This window comes from Bos javanicus, chromosome 19 (assembly GCF_032452875.1).
Source record: "Bos javanicus breed banteng chromosome 19, ARS-OSU_banteng_1.0, whole genome shotgun sequence".
Taxonomy (NCBI): domain Eukaryota; kingdom Metazoa; phylum Chordata; class Mammalia; order Artiodactyla; family Bovidae; genus Bos; species Bos javanicus.
Genome location: NC_083886.1, coordinates 12,478,713 through 12,497,613, shown reverse-complemented (window position 1 = coordinate 12,497,613; position 18,901 = coordinate 12,478,713). Strand labels below are relative to the sequence as shown.

Below are 18,901 nucleotides of genomic sequence, written 5' to 3'. Positions count from 1 at the left end.
TTCATTCTGATCATGCACACTTGTTATAAAGAACCCAGAAAATACAAAAAGCACAAAGAATAAAAATAAAGTCAGCTCTAATCCCATCACTCAAAGTTAGTAATTTGCAAGATCTGATTTTAATTCCCCTATGAGTATCACTGTACTTTTAACAAAACTAGGGTTTTATTCTACTTACCCTTTTGCCACCTGCTTTTTTCATTTAACATATATTGTGAACATTTTCCAAAATGATTAAAGTTCTTCAAATATACACCATTTTAATGGCAGCAGAGTACACCCTACTATGGAAATAATATAATTTATTTAATCATTGTGCTACTATTAGTCCTTTTGACCTAAACTTTTAAGGTATATTCTTAATTAGGTGAACTTTCAAATAACACAACATTCCAGGTTAAGAAGTTACACAGTTATCGTTTAACAGCATCTGAAATATGTCTTAGCATTCATACAGTACCTGCTTGTAAAATACAAAGTACATCTGCAGCTTCCTCCAAGTAGACTGGGCTCTCAAATAGCTCAGATGATTTAAAAAAAAATTCTCCACTGGACTCAGATACCTTGAAAAGAAAGAAAGAAAAATGATGAGCTCTCTTAATTTCAGGTAATGAATTGGATCCCTTACTATGCTTGCAATTATTTGTTGAGCTTACAGACCATGTCTCTTAATAGCCATTAATATACGGTAGAAGAACATGCAGGACTGGATGAATTTGTACCAATTTAACCACAATTAGTCAGTCACATTACTATTCCAGACATGCAATATAACTCTTACTAATTTATTTCTATATAAATATTTGGAGACATCTGGAGTTAAAGACAAGCCAAAGATGTGAACCAGGAATGCTACCTAGGTCACTTATTTCGTTACAGCCATTAAGAAAAAGATACAGGAAAATATTAGTTAAAATTAAAGATTAGATAAAGGAATTCCCTGGAGGTCCGTGGTAAGGATTTCATGCTTTCACTATCAAGGGCCCAGGTTCAACGCCTATTTGGTGAACTAAGATCACACAAGCCACATGGCATAGCAAAAAAATAAGAAAAAGAAAAAAAGAAAATGAAAAAGAAAAAATTAAAGAGTATGAGTACAGAGGAAAAGAGTTGAGGTAAATAACTTTGTAATAGGGAAAAAAATTAAGATTTATAACATATCTTAAAAACTACCTAGAACTAAACAAATCTCTCCCTTATCAGTATTTTCTTTGGAAACAGAATTTAGGTTTTATTGGTCCACAATTTATAAAATTAAACTTTATTTATTATAAAGTAACTGACCTTGAGATTCTCAAAGTAAAAACATCTGTTTCTCAAATTCTGAGCCCCATCTCACATAAGATGTCTTAATATCAAGATCCAATTTGTATGGTAACTCCTGACAGTCACAAATTTAAAATTCGGATTTTCAGTTAACCATCATCACCCAAAGTCCATGACCTAATCTATGTACACCTGAAATAAAACACTGAAAATCTTCAGCGAAAATAAATAAAGCAACTTATCTTTTTGCTGAGACAAGAGGCTGAACAAATATCCCACATCCAATTCGCCTCAATATTCCCCACTCACTGTTATGTATCATGTATGTAATTCACTCAGTATCTAAAGGAGTCACACATATTTTGAAGAATCACGTACATACTTCACATATTTACTGTGGGAAATCATATCTTACAGAGATATTATCAACTTTGGTGATTTACAAGTCTTGAGCTATGTATCTATTAAGAAGTCATCGTATGGACTCCATACAGGAAAAAAAAAAAAACCACCTTACGATACAGAATGCAGAGCAGACATAAATGAGAGAAAACAGCAATTATAAAACAGCCTTCAAAAGGAGGCACTTAATATCCGTTCAAGCCTTTGAAAGGAAGACACATGATTAACAAACAGGATATGTGTCGAAGAGGATGGAAGCTGCCTGCCTTCCTGCCTGTTTCTACCTTTTCTTTTCTTTTTTTCGCTGCATCAGGTCGCAGTTGCAGTACAGGGGCTTAGTTGCCCCGGCCATTTGGGATCTTAGTTCCCTGACCTGGAATCAAACTTCCCCTACACTGGAAGGCAGATTCTTAACCACTGGACCACCAGGGAAGTACAGCCTGTTTCTATCTTTTATGTGTAGACATCAAATCATGCACATTTTGAGCTGTGATTAAAATAAATGCACCTTGTTCATAATCGCCAACAGTTCACTAAGCACAAGACGCAATCGACGAGGTGAATCACTGTGTTCAAACTCTAAAGTCAGTCCATGCTGAAGCTGTGATACCAGGATGCTCTCTCCACTGCCTCCTCCAAGTTTATGCCTAATAAAGTACACACATGTAAAACAATTATGAGAACACTGGCACAGAAATAAAAGCATAAAAACTACCTTTTATAGAAATAATCTACAAAAGAATGTATGAATTCTTCTGATATATTTCATGAATGTATTACTTCTGAATACTATATTGTCTATTTCAGAGATTTACAACCTGTGTAAAGACTCCAATCACAACTGACAGGTTAACACGCACTTCCATTAATAACAGTGGCTCACAACTGGATCCACAATGCACAAGGAAGGACAAAGCATGCCTCAAACTTGGGGAACTCAATGTAAGCTTAACAAGCCTCCCAGGAGACTCCAATAAATCCTTTTGCTCTTAGGAAACTTACTCTATCCACTTCCCACTGAGAGCAACTGGCCTAATCATTTGAGCCTGCATACATACATAAGTCAGCTCAGGCTGTTTTTGCAACGCCATGGACTGTGGCCCACCAGGCTCCTCTGTCCATGGGATTTCCCAGGCAAGAATACTGCAGTGGGTTGCCACCTGTCTCCAGGGGACTTTCTCGACCCAAGGGTTGAAATGGCATCTCCTCCATTAGCAGGCAGACTCTACTGTCTGAGCCACCAGGGAAGGCCTGAATACAAATGTATATACAACCAAGGTTCTCAGCACATTTCACAATACAGAATTCAAATGATCCTAGAATTTTAATTATAAATAAAAAATAACTTTAAAAAAATGCTCTCCAAAGTTTAGAGTCCCAATCTTCTCTTTTTTGGAAGAATGCGCTGCGATAAGAAGTCCTAAAAAGCTCCAAAAAATTTTGATTTCCTTTTTTTTTTTTTTAAGCATATCCAAGTAAATACCAATGCATATATTATACAATGTTCATTACCTAAGCTGTTGCTCTTTGCTGGCATCCTGTTCTAAAGCATGAAAGTCCACAGACAGCAGCGCAACAATAGAATTGACAGCTTCCACTCCAGAGAGAAGACGAAGGATGAGTTTTTTATCCTGAGCCCAGCTTTGGCTCTGGTCAGCAGGGGCACAAAGTGCCATCCGCACCAAGCAGGGCAGGAGAAGTCTCAATTCGGGATCACTTAAAGATGCCAAACGAACAACATCCACCTTCTGCATTGCCTCAAAAGCAAAAGGACTGACAAACTGAAGGCTCGTACACTCGGTCATTGTCACTGTTGATCCTAGTGGTTAAAAAAAGAAAAAAACGATGATGCTTGGTGGAAACCAATGCAATGTTGTACAGTCTTACAGTAAATGCAATACTTATAAATCCTTCAATTAAAATTTTTTTAAAAAAGCAAAGAAAGTAGGGGTATAACTGCACATATACGAATGCCCCTCTTTTTAAAAACTCTGAAAAATGTGGTTTATCTTATATGTTGGCACTATTCCTGGCACAATTACTGACTCCCTATGTTTCTACTGCCATCTGGAAAATGAGAAAGAAAATAGTACACTAACGTCTTCCAGCCTCAGGGATCTTCTGTTCTAATACTCTCATTTTGCAGAGAAAAAATAGGAAAGCCAGAGAGATTAAGTAACAGGCCCAGAGGAGTATTACTAGTCGGCGGCAAAATCTAAAGTTGAACCCTCCTCTACTAAATCCCAGTGCAACACCTTCTCCACTATAGCAATCATCTGAGGGCCACAATCCAAAGTAAAAGAGCATAACTAAGAATGCTCATCTTCAATACCTCTTTAATCTCGCATGCCTACCCAGAACATGTAAAGAACTGTTAGGTTCTTTTTCCCACCCTCCACGGGTTGGCAGAAGCACTGGTAAACTGCCTCACCAGCCAGAAGCTATGCCAGCTTCAAAGCTCTGGAGACCAGAACTCTATCCTATATCCCCTGTTACTAGGTTAAAAAAAAGGAAAAAAGAGAAAAGAAAACAGCTGCGGAGGTCCAATTAGCTCCTAGCAGAAAGGAGAAAGCTGAATTCCACTTGAGCACTTCTCAAGAGTAATCAGAAACAAAAAAACTGGTAGCCAAAGCCATCCCCTCAGAGACCCATAGACTAGCAGGATCATGCGTAACAAGAGCCGTGAGCAGAAACGTTCTGCTTTTCAGCAAGAGGAGCTGGCCTTTTAACAGAGGGGCGGGCTGAGAGAGCAGAGGCAAGGAGACCTGAGCGCTCATAGGTCTCGCCCTCGGGCGTAACGTGAACCAACCAGTCCCTCCGCTGGAGAAAAGTCGGGCCAGTGGCGGACACGGACCCCGAAACGCTCCGAGGCCTTAGAAGCGGGAGCCTTATACCTTCAGGTCTACCCTCCGGCCTCCCGGGACCCCACACGGATTCCGCGCCCTACCGGCGGGGCGCGGTAGAAATCCAGAGCGCGGTCCGAGGTTGGGCCTAGGCGAGAACCCGGCTTCCCCAGCCCTACAGCTCTGCCCTGAGTCGACCTGGGCACCAAAAACCCCAGACGTCGGGATCAGTCAGGCCGGCGGTGCGACGGGGGCTGGATGGGGACACCGCGCAAAGGCAGAGCCTGGACTGCAGGGACGGAAAAGCTGAGGAGACTGTTTCCACCCGCACGCAGCACCTTCATTCATCCCCAGCGTCTGGCTCCGGTCGGCCACCGTACTGGACTGAGAGGAAGGCTCGCTGCGAGAGGACACCCGGAGGCGTCGGCGGTGACGCAGCGGCGCGCGTGCGCGGCCCCGCCCCTTCCTCCGCCTCCGTTAGCGCTACTTCACCCTGGATGGCTGTTTCCAGTCTCATTTCCAGAGCGTACCGGCTGAATCCCTTTAGCTAAATCATTAAGCCTCTTCGCGCTGCGTGTCATCATCACCGGATTACTGTGGCATTCAAATGACAGCGTTATGTAAAATGTTCAGGTTGCCGCACGGTTCAGTTGGCCAGAACGCTAAATGGAAACCAGACAGTTACACCTTTCCGTCTCTGCTTCTGCCTTTCCAGCACCGCAGTTCTTTCCAGCACCGCAAATCCTGGGATTTGCAGGAGAATTTAAAAAGTAATCTAACCCTGAAGCATTATTCTGCTCTTGATCTCAAAACACAGTCATGAGTTAAAGATGGTTATTTTGGGTTCTCAGGAAGCATAGATCCTTCGTGGGCGATGGATGGCATTTCAGGAGTTCTCTAGAACCCCTGCCGAATTGTGAATGCTTGAGCTTCTTGTGGAAAGAGGGTCCAAAACTTTGAACAACTTCTCAGAGGACTTTGGACCACCCAGAAGACCAAGTATGCAATATATTTGCATATTATTTCTGGTTTCTGGTTCAATCCATATGTATTTAACACTTTCTATTCACCAGATATTATGCGAGGTACTGAAACAAAAATATTTTACAGAGATACAGTACTTTATACTTTATATTAGGTTGGTGCAAAAGTAGAGGTTTCTGACCATGAATTTTAAGTCATTATAAGTAGGCTCAGACACATCTTTATTAATCAAGATAGGAATCATTACAATAAACATTATTGCCAAAGAGAAATAAATTTGTTTATTCCTGTGGAATAAAAACCCGTGCCTTAGGATTCGAGGAACTCTTGGAAAGCATTTTCTGCCTCCTGCTGGTTGTGGAAGTGTTTTCCTTGCAAAAAAGTTGTCAAAATGCTTGAAGTGGTAGTTGGATGACAAGAGGTCAGGTGAATGTGGCGGATGAGGCAAAACTTTGTAGCCCCATTCTTTCCACTTTTGAAGCATTGGTTGCGCTACACGTGGTCAGGGGTTGTCGTGGAGAAGAATTGGGACCTTTCTGTTGACCAATGCTGGCTGCAGGCATTGCAGGTTTTGGTGCATCTTATCAATTTGCTGAGCATACTTCTCAGATGTCATGGTTTCACCAGGATTCAGAAAGCTGTAGTGGAGCAGACCAGCAGCAAACCACCAAACAGTGACCATGACCCTTTTTTTTTTTGATGCAAGTTTGGCTTGGGAAGTGCTCTGGAGCTTCTTCTCTGTCCAGGCACTGAGCTGGTTGTCACCGGTTGTTGTGTTAATATACAATCCAATCAAGAAATGGTTTGTTGTTGTTGCATAGAATAAGAGAAGTTCAGTTCAGTCACTCAGTCGTGTCCGACTCTTTGCGACTCCATGAATCGCAGCACGCCAGGCCGCCATGTCCATCACCAACTCCCGGAGTTCACTCAGACTCTCGTCCATTGAGTCAGTGATGCCATCTATCCATCTCATCCTCCATCGTCCCCTTCTCCTCCTGCCCCCAATCCCTCCTAGCATCAGTCTTTTCCAATGAGTCAACTCTTCGCATGAGGTGGCCAAAGTACTGGAGTTTCAGCTTCAGCATCATTCCCTCCAAAGAAATCCCAGGGCTGATCTCCTCTCCTTGCAGTCCAAGGGACTCTCAAGAGTCTTCTCCAACACCAAAGTTCAAAAGCATCGATTCTTCGGCGCTCAGCCTTCTTCACAGTCCAACTCCCACATCCATACATGACCACTGGAAAAACCATAGCCTTGACTAGACAGACCTTTGTTGGCAAAGTGATGTCTCTGCTTTTCAATATGCTATTTAGGTTGGTCATAACTTTTCTTCCAAGGAGTAAGCATCTTTTAATTTCATGGCTGCAATCACCATCTGCAGTGATTTTGGAGCCCAGAAAAATAAAGTCTGACACTGTTTCCACTGCTTCCCCATCTATTTCCCATGAAGTGAAGGGACCGGATGCCACGATCTTTGTTTTCTGAATGTTGAGCTTTAAGCCAACTTTTTCACTCTCCTCTTTCACTTTCATCAAAAGGCTTTTTAGTTCTTCTTCACTTTCTGCCATAAGGGTGGTGTCATCTGCATATCTGAGGTTATTGATATTTCTCCTGGCAATCTTGATTCCAGCTTGTTCTTCTTCCAGCCCAGCATTTCTCATGATGTACTCTGCATAGAAGTTAAATAAGCAGGGTGACAGTATACAGCCTTGACGTACCCCTTTTCCTATTTGGAACCAGTCTGTTGTTCCATGTCCAGTTCTAACTGTTGCTTCCTGACCTGCATACAGATTTCTCAAGAGGCAGGTCAGGTGGTCTGGTATTCCCATCTCTTTCAGAATTTTCCACAGTTTATTGTGATCCACACACTCAAAGGCTTTGGCATAGTCAATAAAGCAGAAATAGATGTTTTTCTGGAACTCTCTTGCTTTTTCCATGATCCAGCGGATGTTGGCAATTTGATCTCTGGTTCCTCTGCCTTTTCTAAAACCAGCTTGAACATCTAGAAGTTCACGGTTCACATATTGCTGAAGCCTGGCTTGGAGAATTTTGACCATTACTTGACTAGCGTGTGCGATGAGTGCAATTGTGCGGTTGTTTGAGCATTCTTTGGCATTGCCTTTCTTTGGGATTGGAATGAAAACTGACCTTTTCCAGTCCTGTGGCCACTGCTGAGTTTTCCAAATTTGCTGGCATATTGAGTGCAGCACTTTCACAGCATCATCTTTCAGGATTTGAAATAGCTCAACTGGAATTCCATCACCTCCACTAGCTTTGTTTGTAGTGATGCTTTCTAAGGCCCACTTGACTTCACATTCCAGGATGTCTGGCTCTAGGTGAGTGATCACACCATCGTGATTATCTTGGTCGCAAAGATCTTTTTTGTACAGTTCTTCTGTATATTCTTGCCACCTCTTCTTAATATCTTCTGCTTCAGCTTCAAAGCGACAGTTTTTGTTTTGTTTTGTTTTGTTTTATAGTCAGCATATTCTTGCCTGGAGAATCCCATGGACAGAAGAGCCTATTGGGCTACAGTCCATGGGGTTGCAAAGAGTTGGACAAAACTGAAAGACTAACACACTCCCAGCTCATGAGGCACCCACTTATCAAGCTCTTTCACACTTCCACTTTGCTACAAATGCCAAACAACCATAGAATAGTAGACATTGAGTTCTTCGGGAACATCTGCAGTTGTAAGAGGATCACCTTTGATGATCGTCCCAATTGGTCGCTGTCAGCTTCCCATGCCTGGCCATTATGCTGCTCATCTTCAAGGCTCTCATCTCCTTTGCGAAACTTCTTGACCCACCACTTCATGGTATATTTGTTAGCAGTTCCTGAGCCAAATGTGCTGTTGATGTTGCAAGTTGTCTCTGCTGCTTTACAACCCATGTTGAACTTAGATAAGAAAATCACTCAAATTTGCTTTTTGTCTGATATCATTTCCCTAGTCTAAAATAAATATAAACAGCATGTAATAAATTATTAGCAAAAAAAAATAAAGTGAGAAATGGGCATTAAAATGATGTTAACATAATCACATTTTTTAAAGATTGTATTCTATTATCAAATGGCAAATTTCAACAATGCAAAAACCAAAATTATGTTTGCACCAACCTAATAGTTTCCAAAACTTTGACAGATAATCTATTTAAAAATAAAGTCTTGCCTTCAACATGAAAAATAAGCAAAGGAACAAAAGAACTAATGTGTGTTGCAGTGTTTTTCAAAACTTTTTCAAAGATATACATATATATCCACATCTATATGTAAACAAACATCTTATGAAATAATACACATTCAGTTCAGTTCAGTTCAGTCACTCAGTCGTGGTCACTGAACACTAAGATTGATTTCACAATCTACTAATGGGTTACAAACTGTACAACACTATCCTTTTTTTAAGTTGATATCTATGAAAAGACATTTATTGAACACTTGCTAGGTACTAGTGCTGTATATCTATTATCTGATTTAATTTTCTGATGTAAGTAATATTCTCCATTTTACAATTATGGAAATTGAAAATGAGAAGTCAAGCAATTTCATCATCCTGGATGATCATTTTATAAGAAGACTGAAGGGAATTCAAACATGGCTTTGGTGGTTGAATGAGAGGAGGAGGTGAATGTGAACTAAGTACTTTCTTTCTTTTTTGTGTTGGCTATGTTGCAGGGATCTTTCCTTGTGATACAGAGACCTCTCTCTAGTTGCAGCACAGGGGCTTTGTAGGTTGTGTCATGCAGCTTCTCTAGTTGAGGCACCTGGGCTCAGTACTTTGTGGCAGGCAGGCTCAGCAGTTGGAGCTCAGGCTTAGTTGTCCCACCACATGTGGGATCCTAGCTCCCTAACCAGGGATCAAACCCGGGTCCTGTGCACTGGGAGGCAGATTCTTAACCACCGGAGGGAAGCCTATGAACTAAGTGATTTTGAGGATCTCTTCCAATTCTGTTTATGATCCTGTAATCACAAATGGAGGCACAACATGTAGATCCATCTTGATATACAGAGACCAGCAAATCACAGCCAACCTGAATGAGACATCTAGAGTATAACAGTGATGAATATCGATACTTATTTTCCTCCAAGTACCTTTCTTTTCCAATTTTTATCTCAGTGAATATCACCAAAACCCAAAGGTGCTCAGACCAGAAACTTGGAAGCCATCCTAACCTCCAACCTCTCCCCCTCATATCCATTTAATCAGCAAAAGTCTTTCAAATCTACATTACAATGTTTCACTTCAGTTGCTCAGTCGTGTCCGACTCTTTGAGAGCCCCATGGACTGCAGCACGCCAGGCCTCCCTGTATATCACCAACTCCCAGAGTTTACTCAAACTCATGTCCATTGAGTCAGTGATGCCATCCAACCATCTCATCCTCTGTTGTCCCCTTCTCCTCCACTGTATAATCATAAGGGATTTGATTTAGGTCATACCTGAATGGTCTAGTGGTTTTCCCTACTTTCTTCAATTTAAGTCCGAATTTGGCAATAAGGAATTCATGATCTGGGCCACAGTCAGCTCCTGGTCTTGTTTTTGCTGACTATATAGAGCTTCTCCATCATTGGCTGCAAAGAATATAACCAATCTGGTGTTGGCCGTCTGGCTCCGCAGGGCAGGGGGCAACTTTACTGGTTTGGGGTGGTTTTTAGTTTAATTTTTCTTTTCTAGCTTGGCATCGCGGGCCAGTTCGTAATTCTAATCGGCTGAGGCCATGTCAGGAGACGGAGCCACGGAGCAGGCAGCTGAGTATGTCCCAGAGAAGGTGAAGAAAGCCAAAAAGAAATTAGAAGAGAATCCTTATGACCTTGACGCTTGGAGCATTCTCATTCGAGAGGCACAGAATCAACCTATAGACAAAGCACGGAAGACTTATGAACGCCTTGTTGCCCAGTTCCCCAGTTCTGGCAGATTCTGGAAACTGTACATTGAAGCAGAGGTTAATATTTTATTTTATTTTTTCTTATATAGCATTTGATGGGAATTGCAACATACACTGTAGTGATAGAAAACAAATTAGGAACATAGATAGCACAAGTAGGACAAGGAGGATTTAAAATGTCTTCTGCCTTTATTTTGTAAAATAGGTATGAAGGAGTAATTAAAATGAATTTTTGAAATTTGGGTCTTTACAAGCTGATGATTGTTGCATTTTGGAGTTGCAACAACATTAAAACAGTTTCAGTGGTAAAAAAAAAAAAAAAGAATATAACCAATCTGATTTTGGTATTGACCATCTGGTGATGTTCATGTATAGAGTCTTCTCTTGTTTTGTTGGAAGAGGGTGTTTTGCTATGACCAGTGTGTTCTCTTGGCAAAACTCTATTAGCCTTTGCCCTGCTTCATTCTGTACTCCAAGGCCAAATTTGACAGTTACTCCAGGTATCTCTTGATTTCCTGCTTTTGCATTCCAGTCCCCCACAATGAAAAGGACATCTTTTTGGGGTGTTAGTTCTAGAAGGTCTTGTAGGTTTTCACAAAACCATTCAACTTCAGCTTCTTCAGCATTACCGATTGGGGCATAGACTTGGATTACTGTGATATTGGTTTGCCTTGGGAATGAACAGAGACCACTCTGTCATTTTTGAGACTGCATCCAAGTACTACATTTCAGACTCTTTTGTTGACTATGATGGCTACTCCATTTCTTCTAAGGGATTCTTGCCCAAGGGATATCTTGTAGATATAGTGGTCATCTGAGTTAAATTCACCCATTCCAGTCCATTTTAGTTCGCTGATTCCTAAAATGTCAACGTTCACTCTTGTCATCTCCTGTTTGACCACTTCCAATTTGCCTTGATTCATGGACCTAACATTCCATGTTCCTATGCAATATTTCTCTTTACAACATCGGACTTTACTCCCATCACCAGTCATACCCACAAATGGGTGTGTTTTTGCTTTGGCTCCATCTCTTCAATCTTTCTGAAGTTATTTCTCCATGGATCTCTAGTAGCATATTGGGCATCTACTGACCTGGGAAGTTCATCTTTCAATGTCCTATCTTTTTGCCTTTTCAAACTGTTCATGGGGTTCTCAAGGCAAGAATACTGAAGTGGTTTGCCATTCCCTTCTCCAGTGGACCACGTTTTGTCACAACTCTCCACCATGACCTGTCCATCTTGGGTGGCCCTACACGGCATGGCTCACAGTTTCACTGAGTTAGACAAGGCCGTGGTCCATGTGATCAGATTGGTTAGTTTTCTGTGATGGTGGTTTTTAGTCTGTCTGCCCTCTGATGGAGAAGGATAAGAGGCTTACGGAAGCTTCCTGATTGGAGAGACTGACTGTGGGGAAAACTGGGTCTTGTTCTATGGGTGGGGTCAGGCTCACTAAATCTTTAATCCAATTTTCTGTTGATGGGTGGGGCTGTGTTCCCACCACCCACCCCCACCCCCCGTTATTTACCTGGGGCCAAACTATGGTGGAGGTAATAAAGATAATGGGGAAAAACATTATAATGTTTTCCATTGAAATAATTTTTGTAATCATTATACAGAACTCAGACATCGTAGTGAAAAAATATTCACGAGCTTTCAAGTTTTAGATCTGCTTTCTCTGAAGCCTACTAACTATGTGTGAGTGCTCAGTTGTGTCCATGAGTGCTCAGTTGTGTCCAACTCTGTGACCCCATGGAAAAGTCCGTCAGGCTTTTCTGTCCATGGGATTATCCCAGCAAGAATACTCAAGTGGGAAATGGCAACCTACTCCATACAAGGTACTTTTATAAATTACTGCCCTGTAAATGAGCTTGAAGAAATTAGAATACTTAGGTAAATATTTAAAAGGGCACCAATGTTCTTTGGAAACAGAATAACAAAATTTCAAAAATAAATGGATCTTAGGAGACATCTAGCTCCAGTTTTTTCCACATGGAATTTTAAAATAATTATCCTAAACAGTGTGTCTATTTTATAAGGTTTCTTCAATTGTTTCTGCCTGTTGGGATCTTTTGGACTCTTCTTTTATACTGGCTATATGCTTTAGCTAAGGGCTCCCAGGTGGCACCAGTGGTAAAGAATCGGCTTGCCAATGCACATAGATATAAGAGACAAGGGTTTGATCCATGGATTTAGAAGATCTCCTGGAGGAGGGCATAGCAATCCACTCCAGCATTCTTGCCTGGAAAATCCCATGGACAGAGGAGCCTGGAGGGCCACACTCCATAGGGTTGCAAAGGGTCAGACTGAAGTGACTTAGCATGCATCTGCTTTGGCTAAACACATCTACATTAATTTCATAAGTAAAATGTTGAGTAGAATTGGGTCTAGCCAAGGTTCTATAGTGTAACATTAGAGACATGCCTCCAGGTTGACATAGCTCCACCAATCAAGCCTTTTTGGGTATGATTTTTCAACCAATTATGAATCATCCCAACTACTAATGCACTTTCCTGCTTAGGGATAAAGCTCACTTTCTTTAAGGTGGCACTTAAAAGACAGTTTTTCATGGTCTGACTTCTCTCTAGCCTGGACTCCTGCCATAACCCACAATTGTGCCTCCATTTTAGTCAGTTTGAACTGCTTGTTTCCCAAATCCTTCATGTTCTCCCCTACTATTTTTCTATCTGTAATGCCTTTTATTCTTTCCATTTGTTTTATATAGTAACTCCCAAGTATCCTTTAGATCTCACCTCTAATAAGAAATCCTTTTCTCATCTTGAAGGACACCTTTCCTGACAAATCATTTATCTCTTCGTTAGATTTAAGCATCCTTTTTTAGGGCTCCCAAGCCACCCTTTGCTTCTTTTCATCATAGGACTTCACATATTACACTAATCATTAGGATTTTGTTTGTCCTTCTCACCAGAAACTAAGTCCTTTGAGGGCAGGATTCAATTTCTTTGCCTTTGACATACAGTACGACAATTACTATTGGTTTTTTAAATTAATTCAAATATGAATTATGAAACTTTATTAAGTGAGCTGCTGAATGTGCATTTCCATAGTTTATCAGTGCTATGAAAATAAAGTGTAATGAGCTTGATTTCAGCTATTCCCTCTTATATATGCACTGCACTGTCATTCATATCATATTAAAAGGCTTATCAAACTATGTTTATACAAGTATGTTTCTCAGTAGGGCTTAAGGTCAAAGATTTATATCTTATTACTAGTATAAATGATCAGTTTATTGAAATAAATACTGCTAACAGAAGCAGAAGATATTAAGAAGAGGTGGAAAGAATACACAGAAGAACTGTACAAAAAAGATCTTCACGACCCAGATAATCAGGATGGTGTGATCACTCACCTAGAGCTGGAATGTGAAGTCAAGTGGGCCTTAGAAAGCATCACTATGAACAAAGCTAGTGGAGGTGATGGAATTCCAGTTGAGCTATTTCAAATCCTGAAAGACAATGCTGTGAAAGTGCTGCACTCAATATGCCAGCAAATTTGGAAAACTCAGCAGTGGCCACAGGACTGGAAAAGGTCAGTTTTCATTCCAATCCCAAAGAAAGGCAATGCCAAAGAATGCTCAAACTACTGCACAATTGCACTCATCTCACACGCTAGTCAAGTAATGCTCAAAATTCTCCAAGCCAGGCTTCAGCAATATGTGAACCATGAACTTCCAGATGTTCAAGCTGGTTTTAGAAAAGGCAGAGGAACCAGAGATCAAATTGCCAACATCCGCTGGATCATGGAAAAAGCAAGAGAGTTCCAGAAAAACATCTATTTCTGCTTTATTGACTATGCCAAAGCCTTTGAGTGTGTGGATCACAATAAACTGTGGAAAATTCTGAAAGAGATGGGAATACCAGACCACCTGACCTGCCTCTTGAGAAATCTGTATGCAGGTCAGGAAGCAACAGTTAGAACTGGACATGAAACAACAGACTGGTTCCAAATAGGAAAAGGAGTTCGTCAAGGCTGTATATTGTCACTCTGCTTATTTAACTTCTATGCAGAGTACATCATGAGAAACGCTGGGCTGGAAGAAGAACAAGCTGGAATCAAGATTGCCAGGAGAAATATCAATAACCTCAGATATGCAGATGACACCACCCTTATGGCAGAAAGTGAAGAAGAACTCAAAAGCCTCTTGATGAAAGTGAAAGAGGAGAGTGAAAAAGTTGGCTTAAAGCTCAACATTCAGAAAACGAAGATCATGGCATCCGGTCCCATCACTTCATGGGAAATAGATGGGGAAACAGTGGAAACAGTGTCAGACTTTATTTTTCTGGACTCCAAAATCACTGCAGATGGTGACTGCAGCCATGAAATTAAAAGACACTTACTCCTTGGAAGGAAAGTTATGATCAACCTAGATAGCTTATTCAAAAGCAAAGACATTACTTCGCCAACAAAGGTCCATCTAGTCAAGGCTATGGTTTTTCCTGTGGTCATGTATGGATGTGAGAGTTGGACTGTGAAGAAGGCTGAGCGCCGAAGAATTGATGCTTTTGAACTGTGGTGTTGGAGAAGACTCTTGAGAGTCCCTTGGACTGCAAGGAGATCCAACCAGTCCATTCTGAAGGAGATCAGCCCTGGGATTTCTTTGGAGGGAATGATGCTGAAGCTCAAACTCCAGTACTTTGGCCACCTCATGCAAAGAGCTGACTCATTGGAAAAGACTCTGATGCTGGGAGGGATTGGGGGAAGGAGGAGAAGGGGATGACAGAGGATGAGATGGCTGGATGGCATCACTGACTCGATGGACGTGAGTCTGAGTGAACTCCGGGAGTTTGTGATGGACAGGGAGGCCTGGCGTGCTGCGATTCACGGGGTCGCAAAGAGTCGGACACGACTGAGCGACTGACCTTGAACTTGCTTGCTTTATCCTGGCTTCTATTGATCTTGTTCATAGAATCAAGTACATTTATTACTGGTTTCTAGCAATAACATACATTTACGTAAGTTTTTTTAGAAAAACTGTAAAAACTGGGAAAGTTGTACATTCCCTGTCTTTCAGAACCCTTCATTTTCCCACAGTGTTCCTGAACTGATATCTGCAAGTTTTTTCAGAACCCAGGATGTAATTCGTTTGGGTGTGGTGAATTGAGTAACTCCTTTAAAGGAGTTAACTGTATCAGATTTTAACTCTATCATGTTACATTTTAGAGCTTGAAGACACTTCAAACTGATTTCTTTTTAGTCAAAGTAGTTTGGGACAGAAGGGAGCTAAAGCTTGACTACTAAATACTCTGCATCTTTTCCATCCTTGCTCTTGCTAGAAACATAGTTGGGTTTGCCATTAAACATCTTTTTTCTCTTGCAAGCTTTAGCTCATTCTGGACTTAACTCTTCTGGAGAACATAGGTATTATATTAATCATCCCTTGTATTTTTATTTTACAAAGTTCAGTGTTTTTTGCCATTTCCTTTGAGGTTCACAAAGCTGGTTAGGAAGACATGGTTACTGTTGAGTTCCTGTACAAATGAGCAAATTGAGACGTCAAGTGTTTCAATGATTTGCCTGAAGTCACAAGAAAGAAAGTGATAAACTAGGCAAAAATCCTAATCCAGTGCTGCTGCTGCTGCTACGTCGCTTCAGTCGTGTCCGACTCTGTGCGACCCCATAGACGGCAGCCCACCAGGCTCCCCCGTCCCTGGGATTTTCCAGGCAAGAGTACCGGAGTGGGGTGCCATTGCCTTCTCCGCTAATCCAGTGACTCTAAACTATTTCTACTAATATGAAAGTAAATGTTCCAAGTAATTAAATTGTATAAATTCATTTTAATTATGTGTAAATCTCACACTAATGCTGAGTTCTGTAGTTTCTGGGATTTGTTACAAGAAATCTATTTAAAAAATATTTTGGTGCCTTACTACATGCCAGGTGTTGCATTCAAACCATGTGCAAAATAGACGAAGCTTCTACCCTCATGAAGTTGTTTGGTAGCAGAGACAAATCATAAACTGCAGAACACTACGAAACACCATAAAACATAGGGTGTTACAATAAGAGTATATAACAAGGGACCCTGATCTGAGGCGAGGGTATATGTGGTAATTAGGGTGAGGCTTTAAGATGAGAATAACCATGGGGTTTTCAGAGAACTCAAATGCGTAGGAAGCTAGGAGAACACAAGAGAAAGGCCCATTTTGAAGCTTGTAGAGGAGGAGGCAGAGGACAGATCATCTAAGACTTTTGATATTTAGCTTTTGAGCAAGCAGCAGCCATAAAGGGTTTTAAGCTACCAAGTAAGGAATATACTGAGGACTACCTTGGTGGTCCAGTGGTTGAGAACCCACCTGGCAATGCAGGGGATACGGGTTTGACCCCTGGCCTAGAACGATTCTACGTGCTGCAGGGCAACTAAGCCCGTGTGCTGTACCTACTGAGCCACACTCGGGAGCCTGCAAGTCACAACTAACTGAAGCCTCCGAGCCCTAGAGCCCATACTCTGCAACAGCAGAGGCCACCGCGATGGCCCTCACACAGAGTGTGGCCCCTGCTCACCACAACTAGACAAAGGCTGCGAGAAGCAACAAAGATCCAGGGCAGCCGAAAATAAACACATAAATAAAAACGTAAAACATCCTGAAAGTATAGAGACCAAGTTGGGAGGATATTGCAGATAAGACTCTTTTACCTAATACCTGTATGGAGTTGCACAGTGCTAATTTAGACTAAGGTCAGACCAACAGAGATAGAAATGGACATATTTGATAGTAAAAAGATAAGACCAACAGTTTTTATGACTGGTTACAAGAGTTTGTGGTCTGCTCTTGCAAGGATGACAGTGCAATTCACAGTGACAAGGAACACTATTAAGAACCAGCTGATTTCTGTGGAGGAAGATTGTTGGTTTTAGTTAAAAGTAGATTTACTCAAGAAAAACAGAACAGAAACAAGACAAACTCTAGCATTCTGAATGCAAGCCTCTAAGACTCTACATAGACTGGGGACTGTTGAAATGTATCATTCAGTAAGAATTTTTTCCCCTGTAGTAGGGACTGACAAGAGTAAAGTTTTTAAAACATCAAACTTTAACTCCACAAAAGGCTACTCCTGAAAGAGTCTGGTGGGTTGCTCTGAAAGAAAAAACAAGAAACACTTCATACATTTTTAAGCAGAATTTCTGGTTATAGCTATAGTACTCTGAGAATGAGGGCTCTTTATTTTTCAACCCAGGTGTGACATCTCTGAGAGTATACACAGAAGACATTGAGAACTACAGAATTATCAGTATAGATGACTCAGGAATACTTTCACAAGTTAAATTTATCTTTAATTTTGGGCAGAAACCAAAGATTCTCCTGTCTGACTCTTTGTGACCCTGTGGACTGTAGCCTGCAAGGCTCCTCTGTCCATGGGATTCTCCATGCAAGAATACTAGAGTAGGTTGCCATTCCCTTCTCCAGGGGATTTTCTCAACCCAGGGATCAAACCAAGGTCTCCTGCATTGCAGGCAGATTCTTTACCATCCTTTACCACCCTTTACTTCTGTGGATCTTTCAAATAACTCAGTGTGCCCTTTGGACTTTGGTACTCTTAATTACATGTTCTTGGGGGCAAGGGGAATTGACTTATCTCAACTAGTTGTTAGTAGAACAATATACCCTGGATATTTTGTAAAGCAAAGCCTGGACATTTAACATACTTGAGATATAACGGTCTTCCATTAAATGCCCGTTTCCCTAGAAACTAACATTTCAAGATAGTTTGTTTGCATGTGCAATATATTCCTTGTTCACCATATTCCACAGTTTTACCTCTCAATCTGTAGCTCTTAATTCATACGGAGAATGAGGCAGTAAGTTTTACAAGAAAAGACTCCCAGGGATTAACTAGCATCTGAGCTTTCAAGTCTTGGAATTTGCCATGATGTACAACAGTGGGTCACAATGTAAAAAAGTACATTTGCCTAAGGTAAGGAACATATCTGTTTCTAAGCAGCTTGAATTCTTCACAAATACTGAAGAAAAAAATAATTTCCTTCAGTAAGCCACTCAAAATAGGAAAGAATGAAGAGACAGAGTCAAAATAAAAGCAACACCCAAATGTGGATGTGACTGGTGATATAAGTAAAGTTTGATGCTGTAAATAACAATACTGCATAGGAACCTGAAATGGTAGGTCCATGCTTCAAGGTAAATTGGAAGCGTCAAGCAAGATATGGCAAGAGTGAAGATCAACATTTTAGGAATCAGTGAACTCAAAGGGACTGAAATGGGTGAATTTAATTCAGAAGATCACTGTATCTACTACTCTTGGCAAGAATCCCTTAGAAGAAATGGTTTAGCCCTCATAGTCAACAAAAGCGTCTGAAATGCATTTACTTGGATGCAGTCTCAAAAGTAACAGAATATCTGATCATTTCTAAGGCAAACCATTCAATATCACAGTAATCCAAGTATATGCCCCAACCAGTAATGCTGAAGAAGCTGAACGGTTCTATGAAGACCTACAATGACCTTCTAGAACTAACACCCAAAAAAGATGTCCTTTTCGTATAGG

General features: G+C 41.0%; 2 protein-coding genes and 1 pseudogene across 8 annotated transcripts in view; 1 reads left to right on the top strand and 2 right to left on the bottom strand.

The window, feature by feature from the left end:
• The window catches only part of INTS2 (integrator complex subunit 2), a 56,915-nt gene extending 51,965 nt beyond the window's left edge, over window positions 1-4,950 (bottom strand). For 2 of the 7 annotated variants that reach the window (XM_061390211.1, XM_061390214.1), the window contains exons 1-4: window positions 4,850-4,950; window positions 3,181-3,487; window positions 2,177-2,315; window positions 461-563 (exon numbers count right to left, since the gene is read on the bottom strand). In XM_061390211.1, coding sequence (XP_061246195.1) covers window positions 461-563; window positions 2,177-2,315; window positions 3,181-3,487; window positions 4,850-4,859 — 559 coding nt within the window. In that variant the 5' untranslated portion in view covers window positions 4,860-4,950. Of the gene's footprint in view, window positions 1-460; window positions 564-2,176; window positions 2,316-3,180; window positions 3,488-3,767 lie in introns of all 7 variants that reach the window. The other 5 variants (XM_061390209.1, XM_061390212.1, XM_061390213.1 and 2 more) reach the window with 5 other exon arrangements.
• Window positions 4,951-5,719: 769 nt separating this feature from the next.
• Window positions 5,720-6,313, bottom strand: LOC133231722 (histone-lysine N-methyltransferase SETMAR-like; annotated as a pseudogene).
• Window positions 6,314-10,084: 3,771 nt separating this feature from the next.
• LOC133231720 (cleavage stimulation factor subunit 3-like) lies at window positions 10,085-10,615 on the top strand. Its single transcript, XM_061390219.1, has one exon. It carries the CDS (start codon window positions 10,210-10,212, stop codon window positions 10,471-10,473), a length of 264 nt encoding a protein of 87 aa, XP_061246203.1. The 5' UTR covers window positions 10,085-10,209; the 3' UTR covers window positions 10,474-10,615.
• Window positions 10,616-18,901: the final 8,286 nt, after the last annotated feature.

Excerpts from the sequence above, each read along its gene's own strand:
- LOC133231720 (XM_061390219.1), top strand. The coding sequence starts at position 10,210 with ATGTCAGGAGACGGAGCCACGGAGCAGGCAGCTGAGTATGTCCCAGAG.